General features: G+C 47.3%; 1 protein-coding gene across 1 annotated transcript in view; it reads right to left on the minus strand.

The window, feature by feature from the left end:
* The window catches only part of CLPTM1L (CLPTM1 like), a 38,776-nt gene extending 25,380 nt beyond the window's left edge, over positions 1–13,396 (minus strand). The window contains exons 1-5 of the mRNA XM_054164261.1: positions 13,125–13,396; positions 12,178–12,278; positions 7,392–7,581; positions 4,943–5,085; positions 717–795 (exon numbers count right to left, since the gene is read on the minus strand). Coding sequence (XP_054020236.1) covers positions 717–795; positions 4,943–5,085; positions 7,392–7,581; positions 12,178–12,278; positions 13,125–13,304 — 693 coding nt within the window. The 5' untranslated portion in view covers positions 13,305–13,396. The remainder of the gene's footprint in view (positions 1–716; positions 796–4,942; positions 5,086–7,391; positions 7,582–12,177; positions 12,279–13,124) is intronic.
* Positions 13,397–15,444: the final 2,048 nt, after the last annotated feature.

Below are 15,444 nucleotides of genomic sequence, written 5' to 3' on the forward strand. Positions count from 1 at the left end.
TGGCATCTCCATCCTTGGATACCCAACTGGAGAAGGTATAAAGCAACTTGCTCTGAGCAGGAGTGCTGGACTAGGAACCTCCAGAAATGTTGTCCAACCTCATCCTTCTGTAATTCAGTTATTGAGTTTCTAAGTCCTGAATTGGCTGAGTACACAAAATCATTGCATGTACTGCAACATCAAGCTTCCAGGTGCTCAAGCTACTCTAACTGGATAGGGAGCACCAGTGAAAAAGTTAACAAGTGAATTTTTTGGAGATAACAGCTACTGACTTATCTCAGAGTAGTCCTAGTATCAGCTGTCTTTGATGCTCGTTTCCCCAGAAGATAGCAGAAGCCACTCTGGCATTCTGATACAGCTTCTTCAGCTAAGGGAATCAAATTGCTCATTAGACTGCTCCCACAACAGTTGGTGTCACAGTGATGTCCTCATGCCCACTCAAAAGGTAGAAGCAACAGAATCCAAATACCTTTTGGTGGAACAGAAGGGAGTGCTTAGTAGATACTTCTGCCAGACTGGAGTCTCAAACCCCAGATCCACCTTCCATAGCTACCACAGCTGACCACATCAAGTCAGACAGTCAGTGATAGAGCCCTTTTATGAATTTATGTTTTTTTCATTACAGTAAACAACCTATGACAAAATCTCAATTAAAACAACACTGAAGGTTACTGTTAAAACTGTTAGCATGTAATTAAATGCATTGTATTACTCACCATCAAATCTTTCACTCTGTTGCTTAGCTGGTCAATAAATAGGATTGGAAGGTAATGCACCGTCTTCCCCAGTTGAACCCTAGGATATTTAAACATGGATTTTGTGACTGTTGTGATCTAAAAAGAAAACTGTTTTATTCCAATCAGCACTCATTTATCACTTTCAGATCTACTCATGCAAACTAATTCCCACTACCTTTTCAGGCACATTTTCTTTTAACACACAGCAAGGAAGAAGTCACTAGCCCAGAGTGTTTAACTGAGAAACATCTGTATAAAAAGATAAGCATGCTGAATTTCTCCTTTTACTTTGCTATTAGATTCCCATAAAAAGACAGAATAAGCCATAGTTTAAAAAAAGACAAATCTGAAGCTGAAGCTGTTGCATGACCAAGGGTGGAGGAAATAAAAAGTTTGAGAAACGTGCTGAAATTTACTGCAATATAGTTGTATCCTTTGTCTCCAGTATCCCTCTCTAACTGCAGCAATGACAATTCTCCACGGTGTCCATCACTCCTCTGCACCCCCAATGGCATCTAGCAGGTCAGCAACTGCACATGCTCCAGCTAGCATGGAACTGGACATGATGGCTGGTACACACATGGGAAGGCTAGATACCACTGGAGACAGTGCACAAGGAACAGAAAGCTCCTACGCCTTTTCAGCGTAGGCTCTTGATCAGATTGCTCTTTGACCTCAACAGCCTACATGAAACCAATATAAATTTCCCAGCCCTTAAGCCCTCTGCAAAATAGATCCTGTAGAGTTACTCAGCAAATTATGACTTACAAACAGTTGCTTTGTCAGTATCCTTGAAAAGTATTTGCCCTAATGCAGCAAGAGCCAAGTTCTTTAGGTTCTTCATTAGAAAAGCAGTTATTTACATGGTGTGATCTAACTAAACGTCTACAGAACTAGCACAGGGGAGCTTTTTAAAGCCTGAAAGTTGAATTTTAGTTGTTGAGAAGAGAAAGAAGTCTTTATGCATGCTAAGAAAGGCTGTATACTAAATATACAGTATCACAGTATCACCAAGATTGGAAGAGACCTCGAAGATCATCAAGTCCAACCTGCCTCGGCAGACCTCATGACTAGACCATGGCGCCAAGTGCCACATCCAATCCCCTCTTGAACACCTCCAGGGACGGTGATTCCACCACCTCCCTGGGCAGCACATCCCAATGGCGAACGACTCTCTCAGTGAAGAACTTTCTCCTCACCTTGAGCCTAAACTTCCCCTGGTGCAGCCTGAGACTGTGTCCTCTTGTTCTGGTGCTGGTTGCCTGGGAGAAGAGACCAACCCCTTCCTGGCTACAACCACCTTTCAGGTAGTTGTAGAGAGCAATAAGGTCACCCCCTGAGCCTCCTCTTCTCCAGGCTAAACAATCCCAGCTCTCTCAGCCTCTCCTCATAGGGCTTGTGCTCAAGGCCTCTCCCCAGCCTCATTGACCTTCTCTGGACATGTTGAAGCGTCTCAATGTCCTTCTTAAACTGAGGGGCCCAGCACGGGACACAGGACTCAAGGTGTGGCCTAACCAATGCAGAGTACAGGGGCACAATGACCTCCCTGCTCCTGCTGGCCACACTGTTCCTAATGCAGGCCAGGATGCTGTTGGCCTTCTTGGCCACCTGGGCACACTGCTGGCTCATGTTTAGGCAGCTGTCAATCAGCACCCCCAGGTCCCTCTCTGTTTGGCCGCTCTCCAGCCACTCTGTCCCCAGCCTATAGCTCTGCACGGGGTTGCCGTGGCCAAAGTGCAGCACCTGGCACTTGGACTTGTTGAATGCCATCATGTTGGACTCCACCCATCTGTCCAGTCGGTCGAGGTCCCTCTGCAGAGCCCTTCTATCCTCTAACTGACCAACATCTGCTCCTAACTTGGTGTCATCTGCAAATTTGCTGATGACTGACTCAATCCCCTCATCCAGATCATCAATGAAGATGTTAAAGAGGATGGGGCCCAGCACTGATCCCTGGGGCACACCACTGGTGCCTGGCCACCAGCTGGATGTGGCACCATTCTCCACCACTCTCTGGACTCAGCCCTCCAGCCAGTTCCTAACCCAGCACAGAGTGTTGCAGTCCAAGCCATGAGCTGACAGGTTAGCCAGCAGTTTGCTGTGGGGGACAGTGTCAAAGGCCTTGCTGAAGTCCAGGTAGACCACATCCACAGGCCTCCCCACGTCCACCAGATGGGTCACCTGATCATAGAAGGAGATCAGGTTGGAGAGGCAGGACCTGCCCTTCCTAAATCCATGCTGGCTGGACCTGAGCCCTTGGCCATCCTTCGGGTGCGCAGTTATTGCCGCCAGGATAATCTGCTCCATCATTTTCCCTGGCACTGAGGTCAGGCTGACTGGCCTGGAGTTTCTGGGTTCAGCAGAAAACAGTAGTATAGAAAAGTACTAAATGGAATTTAGAGAGAGGTTTATATTTCTCCAACAAGAACCACAATTAAAGCTGCTGCTAGTGGAATTGCAGCAGGCTGTTTCTCATCCAAAGTATCTCCTGTACAATGCAATGGCAAAACAGCACTGATGCATATCTAAACACGAACAGCAAAATTATCCTCCTTCATCAACTCCAGTCCAACACCTTCTTGTTACTACATTATGAGTTACTAATTCATCTGTTCTGGCTGGGAAGCTATCCCAGAACCCCAGTGTCTGCTGATTAAGCAACTACTTCTGGACTTAACCGGGTACTTGTAGAGAAAGGCATCAACGTACAGCAGCACAAGCCAAGAGGGCACTACTTACGTGGTTAACATAGTAAGCTCTTTCAGCAACTATGAACAAAAGGCAATATCTGCATTCAGAGGCAGAAAAACCCTATCCTTGGGTTTTTTTAGTATTTTCTTGAGAAAACAACACAGTGCAGGAACACACACTGCCAAAGCAAAACAAGGTCAAGCACAAAGGGAGGAAGAAGGTGGTGTAGATCACCTAGGCCTCTTCAGCACTTGCAGGTAATTATTTGCAGATGAAGGATAACTGGAAAGGTCAAGGGACAGTAATTGCTTTAAAGGCCAGAGGTATGATATGAGAACAAGAGGGTATGAAGTTTGCTGTAGCATTTTGCTTGCATCTTTGTAGTTCTGCTTTGTCTTACCATAACTCCATACAAAAAACCCCCATCCTAAACTCTGACCTACTCAGGAAGAAGATATCACCAACAAGGTTTTCTAGTACATAGTACCTTACAAAGATACAAAGCATCTATTCTTTCAAGTGCCAATTCAAACTGAGAGGATCTGTGAAGAAACTTGCAGTAAGTTTGTAACAGCACATCTAGCAAAATTAACTCATCAACTTACATCTTACAATCAAAGCACAGCACAGAGAAATCAGAGTACAGAAATACTGAGGTCAGGTGTCAGTATGCTTAGAGTCTTCTTCAGCTTCACTCAATTTTTCAGTCACATGATGTTGACATGTATATTGGAAAATAAAACCATGCACACAAAAAAAGAACACCAAACAAAAAACCCACCCCAAAACCCAACCAACCAAAAAAAAACCCCAAAGGAAAAAAACCCAACCCAAACCAAACAACCAGCACAGCTTTCAGCTAACTCTTCTCTCCTTTCGGGGGCTGAAACACATTGTAACACAGTCACTAAGCAATGGGTTTTATAGGATGATCAAAACTTGAATCCACAGACTTTGACTAAGTTGAACCATGACCCCAGCAGGGCTGCTCGGTGTTCGCTGTCTGTGCCAGCCGATCAATGAACAAACAAAAAAGTGCAAAGGACTGACATGTGTAGCTTCTAGTAAAGGAAGTGGGTGACTTCCTTCAAGAGAACAGTTGGGCAAACCCCAAACACAGAAAATTCTTTTTAAATACACAACCCCCACCCCTTTTTTTTTCCCTTTTAGCTACAGTGGTAACTGAAAACTAGAACCAAGTTAACCAGAAAGGTTATGGCATCTCCATCCTTGGATACCCAACTGGAGAAGGTATAAAGCAACTTGCTCTGAGCTTTTGCTTGCATCTTTGTAGTTCTGCTTTGTCTTACCATAACTCCATACAAAAAACCCCATCCTAAACTCTGACCTACTCAGGAACAAGATATCACCAACAAGGTTTTCTAGTACATAGTACCTTACAAAGATACAAAGCATCTGTTCTTTCAAGTGCCAATTCAAACTGAGAGGATCTGTGAAGAAACATGCAGTAAGTTTGTAACAGCACATCTAGCAAAATTAACTCATCAACTTACATCTTTATGTAACGGTGAACGTCAGCAGGGAGGGATGAGCCATCAAACACAAAGTCTTCCACCATGACATTTAAGGTTAATCTTGACCTCCAGTGAGAGACAGGCCCATCTAGAGCACTGATCTGTTTTTCTGCTTCAATTTGCTTTAGAAAAATACAGTAAACACAGACACTGCTATACAATACAGAATTTTGAATAGGTTAATACTCTAACTCACAGAAACTAGGGAGTCATTAACTAAATCATAGAAAAGAAGCCCAGTAAGAAATGCTTCACCTTGATTTTAATCTGATCAAGTGTTTTACTCAAATACAACTTGGACTGTCCTGATGACTCTAATGTGTTGTAAAGACCCATCATAATCTGTCAGTGAATAACCTGAGTGCCCACTCATGGCCTTGTTCATGAAGAACAAACACTGTGATGATTAATGTTAATAACTTAGGAATGTGGCTGTCAGACAAAGTCACTTTCAAATAAAGACTGCAGAGCAATCTGATGGTACTTCAAAACAGTCAAAAGGATGTGGGTGACCAATCTTACTCATTTTGGGGAGTAAAAAGATCAGGCCACTTAAACTTCTGAGCTTCCAAAGGCTGTGTAAAGCAGTGATGAAACCAAATATAGTTTCTCCAGGGCATTCTACTTGCTTTTCTTTGGATCAAAACCACCTTCTGACTTAAGTGTTGGGACTCTATCCTGAACTCACTTTTAACTACATTCTGACAGGATTTAGAAACAGCACTGCTACCCACAGACAGGAACATTTCAGATTACAAAGAACAACAGTGTAATCATTAAGCTCCACTTAAGATGAGGCACAACAGCCATCTATTCATGAACACTGCATTCTCCACACTTGAGTATTATTCTCTTGAACTGAACTGGAAAAGTAAGAACATCCTAAAGGAAAATAAACAACTTGACATTGGTCACTCACTAATGTCAAAATAAAGTTAGCATCCCTGTTTTTATAAAAGAAAAGCACATTACTTCATCTGAATCCAATTCACTATAGAAAGCAGCATTAGACTGTAACAGAACAATACTGCACAGTATCACAGTACCACCAAGGTTGGAAGAGACCTCAAAGATCAAGTCCAACCTGTCTCCACAGACCTCATGACTGGACCATGGCACCAAGTGCCACGTCCAATCCCCTCTTGAACACCTCCAGGGATGGTGACTCCACCACTTCCCTGGGCAGCACATTCCAATGACAAATGACTTGCTCAGTGAAGAACTTTCTCCTCACCTCAAGCCTAAACTTCCCCTGCTGCAGCTTGAGACTGTGTCCCCTTGTTCTGGTGCTGGCTGCTAAAGAGAAGAGACCAACCCTCACCTGGCTACAACCATCTTTCAGATAGTTGTAGACAGCAAAGAGGTCACCCCTGAGCCTCCTCTTCTCCAGGCTAAACAATCCCAGCTCCCTCAACCTCTCCTCATAGGGCTTGTGCTCAAGGCCTCTCCCCAGCCTCAGTGCCCTTCTCTGGACAAGTTCAAATGTTTCTTTCCTAAACTGAGGGGCCCAGAACTGGACACAGGACTCAAGGTGTGGCCTAACCAATGCAGAGTACAGTGGCACAATGACCTCCCTGCTCCTGCTGGCCACACTATTCCTAATGCAGGCCAGGATGCCATTGGCCTTCTTGGCCACCTGGGCACACTGCTGGCTCATGTTTAGGCAGCTGTCAATCAGCACCCCCAGGTCCCTCTCTGTTTGGCAGCTCTCCAGCCGCTCTGACCCCAACCTGTAGCTCTGCATGGGGTTGTTGTAGCCAAAGTGCAGCACCTGGCACTTGGACTTGTCAAATGCCATTCCACTGTACTCTGCCCATCTGTCCAGCCTGTCAAGGTCCCTCTGCAGAGCCTTTCCACCCTCTAACTGACCAACATCTGCTCCCAGGTTGTTGTCATCTGCAAATTTACTGATGACTGTCTCAATGCCCTCATCCAGATCATCAGTGAAGATATTAAAGAGGATGGGGCCCAGCACTGATCCCTGGGGCACACCACTGGTGCCTGGCCACCAGCTGGATGTGGCACCATTCACCACCACTCTCTGGGCTTGGCCCTCCAGCCAGTTCCTAACCCAGCAGAGTGTTGCAGTCCAAGCCATGAGCTGACAGCTTAGCCAGCAGTTTGCTGTGGGGGATGGTGTCAAAGGCAAATTTCCATCAAAAGCAATGAATCCTTAAAGAAGTAACAACTAACAAGTCTAGGGAAGTGTTTTAATAGCAGCCAGTGTTACAAAGTGCTCTACCTCTGCTGTGCTAAGCCCTCTACTATTCACACCCAAGCTGATAATCAAGAAGAAGGCGGTCAAAATGTTTTTCTAGTAGTATTACGAGTGTAAAAATGCAAGCAGAAAAAAAAGCTAACACTAGAAAAGTCCACGAAAGAAATTACCTTTTTGCAGTTGTTATCTGTAGTTGGAACAAATACCTACCTGTGTGGCTGATTCCCCAGTGAGCAAATTAATCTCTTCGGGTTTAGGGACCATGTATGTGGTCAGTGGGCTTACTATATGCACCTGCTTACTGTCATGCCATGGCAAAATTCCAGCGTGATGAAGAAATACATAGGCATATAATGTGCCATTATTCCGAGTTTTCTTTGGTACAGAGACATTCACTGTCCTAAAATACAAAAGAAATAGGTTAAGACAGTGCAGCACACATTGACATATTTAGCTATTACATATAAGGACCACTGAAGATAGAATAGAATGGAATTAACCAGGTTGGAAGAGACCTTCGAGATCACCGAGTCCAACCTATCATCCAACACCATCTAATCAGCTAAACCATGCAACCAAGCACCCCATCCAGTTTCTTCCTAAACACCTCCAGGGATGGTGACTCTATCACCTCCACCACTTGCATTCCAATGGCAAATCTCTCTTTCTCTGAAGAACTTCTTCCTAACCTCCAGCCTAAACCTCCCCTGGTGCAGATTGAGACTGTGTCCTCTTGTTCTGGTGCTGATTGCCTGGGAGAAGAGACCAACCCCCACCTGGCTACAACCTCCCTTCAGGTAGTTGTCAACAGCAATAAGGTCTCCCCTGAGCCTCCTCTTCCCCAGGCTAAGCAACCCCAGCTCCCTCAGCTGCTCCCTCACAGGGCTTGTGCTCCAAACCCCTCCCCAGCTTTGTTGCCCTTCTCTGGACATGTTCCAGCAACTCAACATCTTTCCTAAACTGAGGGGCCTAGAACTGGACACAGGACTCAAGGTGTGGCCTAACCAGTGCAGAGTACAGGGGCAGAATGACCTCCCTGCTCCTGCTGGCCACACTGTTCCTGATCCAGGCCAGGATGCCATTGGCCTTCTTGGCCACTTGGGCACACTGCTGGCTCATGTTAAGCTTACTATCAACCAGTACCCTCAGGTCCTTTTCTGCCTGGCCACTCTCCAGCCACTCTGACCCTAGCCTGTAGCACTGCATGCCCTTGGATTCTGCCCATCTGTCCAACCTGTCAAGGTCCCTCTAACAGATCAACTCCTGCCCCCAGCTTGGTGTCATCTGCAAACTTACTGATGATGGACTCAATCCCCTCATCCAGATCATCGATAAAGATATTGAACAGGATAGGGCCCAACACTGATCCCGGGGCACACCACTAGCGACTGGCTGCAAGCTGGATGTGGCACTATTCCACCACCACTCTCTGGACTCAGCCCTCCAGCCAGTTCCTAATCCAGCAGAGAGTGATGCTGTCCAAGCCATGGGCTGACAGCTTGGCCAGGAGTTTGCTGTGGGGGATGGTATCAAAGACCTTGCTGAAATCCAGGTAGACTATGTTCAGGAAGGAAGCAAGAAAAGGTTTAAAAAGACCTTTGGGTGGCCTGACACACAGTAGGTAGTTCTGGCTAATGTGTCCTAATGAGCCATGGGTGGCTGGGATCAATTTTCATACCGGGGATGAATCATAATATTTGCATTTCCGAAGTTTTACTATGATGTTAAGATACTTGAATCTTTGCCCAATTCGTCCTTTATTACCTTAGATAACACAGGGCTGCTTCATCAGATCTTTTGTTGTTTTCCCCTGCCAATAGGTCACAGGGCTAACATTATCACGGCACTTGCAGAAAATACCTTTCTCTGTGCTGAATGCGTATCACAGATTGCATACGTGACAAAATGTTTGAAAGGAAAAATCAAGTTTTGCCAAGTGCTTTGCATTAATAAAATATCTCCTCAGATATAGCATGCCAAGCACAGAACTCTAGACTGGAGCCCCAAATGATGAAATCACTCCCCTTGTTTCAGCTGAGCAATCATTCCACTTACAATCTTGCATGATGCCTGCTCTACACCTGTGTGATGGGTTAATGCGCCCCATCCTGGAAGCAGGGAAGCGGGGCTTGTCAGAGCATCGCCCTTCCTGCAGGGGGTTCTCCCCCTGGGAAACTAAATTAGTCTGTTCCACTCCCCCTCCCTGCCCAGCAAGGCTATAAAAAGGAGGATACTACAGCCATTAGGTCTCCTGGGCCCTGCCTTTGCTTGGACAAGGACTGCTGGTGGCTCCTTGCTTCTCTGCCACGTGGTCAGGCCTGATCCTTCTCCCTGCTACCTCCACACCTCCACACAATCTTATTCCATCTTAGCACCAATTTCTTCAGATTGGATGCTAGGAAGAAGTTCTTCCCAATGAGGGTGGTAAGACAGTGGAATAGGCTGTCCAGGAAGGTGGCAGAAGCCCCATCCCTGGAGGTTTTTAAGGCCAGGCTGGATGTGGCTCTAAGCAATCTGATGTAGCGTGAGGTGTCACTGTCCATGGTAGGGGGGTTAGAACTAGATGATCCTTGAGGTCCCTTCCAACCCTGACAATTCTATGACCCTGAAACCCCAAACTGCTAGAAACCTTACTTGTACAATCATCAGCACTGAAACAGATATAGAAAAGCATGTTGCTAAAATGCAAGAAAAGAGAACACAGCTTTGACTTCCAGGTTCTGTTCCAGGTCTGAAGCTGCAACTATTAAGAACGTGATGTAGATAGCAGACGGGCTACACCTGTTACTAGAAAAAAAGCCTCAAGCATTTCTGGGCATTCTGACTTAGATTTTCACAATGAAAAGTAATTTATGCTGTTACAAGTAATGCACACTTTTGTATACCATTTGCCTAGGTGGCTGAAAACAGTTCACTGATGCAAACTAACCAACACCTAAGCTCAGCGCATTCTACGTACACTATACCAAGTACAGCCACTGAGAACCACAGAATTGACCAGGTTGGAAAAGACCTGAGAGATCATCAAGTCCAACCTAATACCTAACACCTCCTGACAACTAAAGCATGGCTTCAAGTGCCACATCCAATCTTTTTTGAACACTTCCAGGGGCCGTGTAGAGCAGAATCTGAAAAGGGTGATAGGGAACAGAGGGCAGCATTCAAGCTTTGTACAATCTACACAAGAGAAGCAAGCACTCTGTATTTACTAGTCTAGCCTTGTTTCTTTCAATGAGATGATTTTCAGTACATGAAAAATTTACCTAAGAACCTGTTTCTCAGTTCCAGATGAACTTAGCAGATCACTTCAATGAACGTTTAATTCATCAACTATTTCGGGAACTTTTAGCCAAGGAATTCCAGACCTGTCATCCTGACCTCAGTGCCAGGCAAGATTATGGAACAGGTCATCTTGAGTGCAATCACAGGATGGCCAAGGGATCAGGCCCAGCCAACATGGATTTAGGAAGGGCAGGTCCTGCCTGACCAACCTGATCTTCTATGATCAGGTGACTGCCTGGTGGATGTGGGGGGGCTTGTGGATGTAGTCTACCTGGACCTCAGCAAGGCCTTTGACACTGTCCCCCACAGCAAACTCCTGGCCAAGCTGTCAGCCCATGGCTTGGATGGGAGCACACTGCATTGGGTTAGGAACTGGCTGGAGGGCCGAGCCCAGAGAGTGGTGGTGAATGGTGCCACAGCCAGCTGGCAGCCAGTCACTAGTGGTGTGCCCCAGGGATCAGTGCTGGGCCCCATGCTCTTTAACATCTTTATTGATGATCTGGATGAGGGCATTGAGTCCATCATCAGTGAATTTGTGGATGACACCAAGCTGGGGACAGGAGTTGATCTGCTGGAGGGTAGAGAGGTTTGCAGAGGTACCTCAACAGGCTGGACAGATGGGCAGAGTCCAACGGCATGAGATTTAACACGTCCAAGTGCCGGGTTCTGCACATTGGCCACAGCAACCCCATGCAGAGCTACAGGCTGGGGTCAGAGTGGCTGGAGAGCAGCCAGACAGAGAGGGACCTGGGGGTACTGGTCAATGGTAGGCTGAACATGAGCCTGCAGTGTGCCCAGGCAGCCAAGAGGGCCAATGGCATCCTGGCCTGCATCAGGAACAGTATGGCCAGCAGGAGCAGGGAGGTCATTCTGCCCCTGTACACTGCACTGGTTAGGCCACACCTCGAGTCCTGTGTCCAGTTCTGGGCCCCTCAGTTTAGGAAGGATGTTGACTTGCTGGAGCGTGTCCAGAGAAGGGCAACGAAGTTGGTGAGGGGCTTGGAACACAAGCCCTATGAGGAGAGGCTGAGGGAGTTGGGGTTGCTTAGCCTGGAGAAGAGGAGACTCAGGGGTGACCTTATGGCTCTCTACAACTACCTGAAGGGAGGTTGTAGACAGACAGAGTTTGGTCTCTTCTCCCAGGCACCCAGCACCAGAACAAGAGGACACAGTCTCAGGCTGCACCAGGGGAGGTTTAGGCTGGAGGTTAGGAGGAAGTTCTACACAGAGAGAGTGATTGCCCATTGGAATGGGCTGCCCGAGGAGGTGGTGGAGTGGCCATCATTGGAGGTGTTCAGGAGGAGACTTTATAGGGTGCTTGGTTGCCTGGTTTAGTTGATTAGGTGGTGTTGGATGATAGGTTGGACGTGATGATCTTGAAGGTCTCTTCCAACCTGGTCTATTCTATCCTATTCTATTCATTAAAGAAGAAAGTACTACTTTTAATGGCAGTATTTTGTCCTCAACTCCAAGGCTGAAATCTGACTAATATCTTCCCTGCCTTAACATGGCAAACATGGTTATCATTTTATTAAAGTACATGTGAAGAAAATAGCTTGTTAAGTGTACAAAACCGGCTTTAACGAAGATCGTAAGAACAACCCTCCCTTATCCACACAACCTTCATGAACAGTCTTACTTCATGTTCACTCCCATGCATGCAACTATTAGTTAGACTACATGCTCCAGAAGAACTCATGGTTTGTATACCTACCTTTCAAATTTGGACTCAATATCAAAATCCTTCACGTTCAAAACCAGATCTATATTACTCTCAGCCCCAATGTTTGATCGTGTGGTAGTATACACGCTCAACTGAAATCAAAGCACAGCACAGAGAAATCAGAGTACAGAAATACTGAGGTCAGGTGTCAGTATGCTTAGAGTCTTCTTCAGCTTCACTCAATTTTTCAGTCACATGATGTTGCCATGTATATTGGAAAATAAAACCATGCACACAAAAAAAGAACACCAAACAAAAAACCCACCCCAAAACCCAACCAACCAAAAAAAAACCCAAAGGAAAAAAAACCAACCCAAACCAAACAACCAGCACAGCTTTCAGCTAACTCTCCTCTCCTTTCGGGGGCTGAAACACATTGTAACACAGTCACTAAGCAATGGGTTTTATAGGATGATCAAAACTTGAATCCACAGACTTCGACTAAGTTGAACCATGTCCCCAGCAGGGCTGCTCGGTGTTCGCTGTCTGTGCCAGCCGATCAATGTAATCCAGAAATAACCCAAACCGTTCTTCATTCTCGCACGCTGCACAGGACAACGGGGCAGCCTGCACACAGCACTAGCAGCGCTCCCTCTTTTTTGTTGCCCCCACCCCGATATGCACAGTTTCACCGGCAGAACAAGGTGCCTGGGGCAGCGGGCAGGCCAGGTGGGGACCGCAGCTGTCAGCCGAGTCAGCGCGGCGCTTCTATCAGTGCAGGGCCGGAGACAGAAAAGACAGGCCCGGGTCGGCACCACCGCTCCCGTCTCCCCGCCGGAACTGAAGCCCGTGCGGTACCGACAAGCCCACTGCGCGGAAGGTCAGCTGAGGGGTCAAGGGCCGAAGTGGGATCCGGCCGCTTCCCTAGGCAGCGGAGGCCGCTCTCGGGGCCAGCGCCACCGCGCACTTGTAGCCACCCGCCCGTTCTAACCGCTCACCTGCAACTTCGGCCTCCGCGCCAGGTAAGGCCAGACGCACCCCGCCGCGCCACTACCGGCTGCCGCGGCCGCGGGACAGGGCCGCGTATAGACGATGCCGTACATCACCCAGCAAGTGTGCGCTACGTACACGGCAAACACCCCCACCACCAGGCTGGTGAACGAGCTGCGGCTCAGCATGGCGCCGGCCGCCCCCGGCAGACCCGCTCGAAATCAACCGGGCCACCCCGCCGCCACCGCCGCTCGCGCATCCCCTAACCCACAGCAGATCCGCCCCGCTCGTCACTTCCGGCGCGCGGAGGAAGCTCCTCCTCACCACCGGCTCCGGGCACGGCCTGGCCCGGGGCGGCCGCGGGGCGGAGCTGGCGCGCTGGCTGCTGGCTGCGGTCGGGCCGGGAGCATGGCGGATCCGGGGCGGGGTTCGCAGCAGCCTCTGCAGAGGGGCGTCCGGGGGGAGGGCCGGGCGCCGCTATGAGCGCCCGCGGCCGTGTGGGAGGGGCCGGCGCTGCGTTTCCACTGCTTGCGGTGCTCTGGTAGACAGCAATCGCGGCTGGAAAGCTGCCCAGCGAACAAAGGTTTGGGGGTGCGCGTTGACAGCCAGCCGAACGTGAGCCAGCAGTGTGCGCAGCTGGCCTGTAGCAATGACAGTGTAGCCAGCAAGAGGAGGGAACTGATCATGCCCCTGTAGCTGACACGAGTGAAGCCGCACCTCGAATATTGGGTTCGGTTTTGGGCCCCCTCGCTGCCAAGAGGGAGAGGTGCTGGATCGTGTCCAGAGATAGGCAATAAAGCTGGAGAAGGGTCTTAAGAGCAGCAAAGGGAACTCTGATGGAGGAGGCTGCAGGGATACCTTACTACTCTCTACCACTACCTGAAAGGCAGCTGTAGTGAAGTGGATGTTGGTTTCTACTCCCTAATAACAAGCAGTAAGAGGAAATGGCCTAAAATTGCACAAGGGGAGGTTTAGATTGGGTATTAGGAGAAATTTCCTTACTGAAAGAGGGGTCAGGCATTGGCCTGGACTGCCCAGGGAAATGGAGTCGCCATCCTTGGAGGTGTTCAAAAAATGCACGGACATGGCATTTTGGGACATGGTTTAATGGTGGTGTCAGATTGACAGTTGGCCTCACTGATCTTAGAGGTCTTCTCCAACCAAAACGATTGTATGGGTCTCTGAAAAGCCTCTCAAACCCCTGTATTTCATAGCCCCAGCTGTCAGATGAACAAATGCTGCTCTCCCACATACACACTGCCAGGAGGAACATACATCATAGAAGTGTTTGGGGTGGAAGGGGCCGCAAGGATCATCTAGTTCCAATGCCCCTGCCACAGGCACAGACACACCCGACACACAGACTCATTCACAATTAATGATTAGTATCCTTTCCCTTACTGTAAACCTTGCTTATATATAAAAAAACCCCTATTGAAATAAAATGCAGAGAAAACTAAACTCTTTTTTTTGTTTCATTTTTAATTTGGCTTCACGCTGAAAATTCCAATTTACAAGCCATTCATAAAGACAATGTCCAGCTGGGCAGAACGAGCCATATCTGTATACTGCACCTCAACACTTGCAGTGTATCATTTAGTTCCCTTTTAGTAAATCATCGTATGACTTACATAGCTTAGTTCCAGCATCTACGTCATTTGGCTCAGTTCATCACATGCTGTAGTCCATTTCACCCTATCAGACAACAAGAATGCTCAAATTGAGGTATTTCCTGTAAGAACTGACTGATCACTGGTGTTCAGAGGTAATGTTAAATCATAGAGTTTTAAACATTGAAAAATGTACAAAACCAAGTTCATTTTTAAAAAATATCATCCTCAGTCTCCATGCATGCTGATAAAAAATATAAAACCCAAATTTCTAGCACTGAGGCTATACTTTTCATTCTGCAAATGCATTTCCACAATTGGCACCACAAGCTACGGTCATCTTGAGTGCACGGCTTGTTTTTGCTTTTCAGTTATGAAGTGTAGCCAGTCCAGTGCAAAGGTGATAATCTATGTACACATACCGTAGGAGGGAAATTTACAGCAGAAAAAAACACATTCAGACTATTATTGTCCAGTAGCACTATAAATTATTACAGATTTACACTGCATATCCAAGGGCTACTATAATTAAAAAGCTTGCAGCCAATATGCATCTATTTAAACACACAAGGTCTGCCTGAGCAGCCTTGAAGTCAACAGAAGTTGTACCACTGATGGAACAAATGCGTAACACCTTGCGAGTGAGCTCCTACAACACAGCTTTTCCTGCTTTGTCAGCACGGGTTTTCAACTACAAGCATCCTCTTCACGGCATCCC

This window comes from Dryobates pubescens, chromosome 9 (genome assembly GCF_014839835.1).
Source record: "Dryobates pubescens isolate bDryPub1 chromosome 9, bDryPub1.pri, whole genome shotgun sequence".
In the NCBI taxonomy this organism is placed as follows: domain Eukaryota; kingdom Metazoa; phylum Chordata; class Aves; order Piciformes; family Picidae; genus Dryobates; species Dryobates pubescens.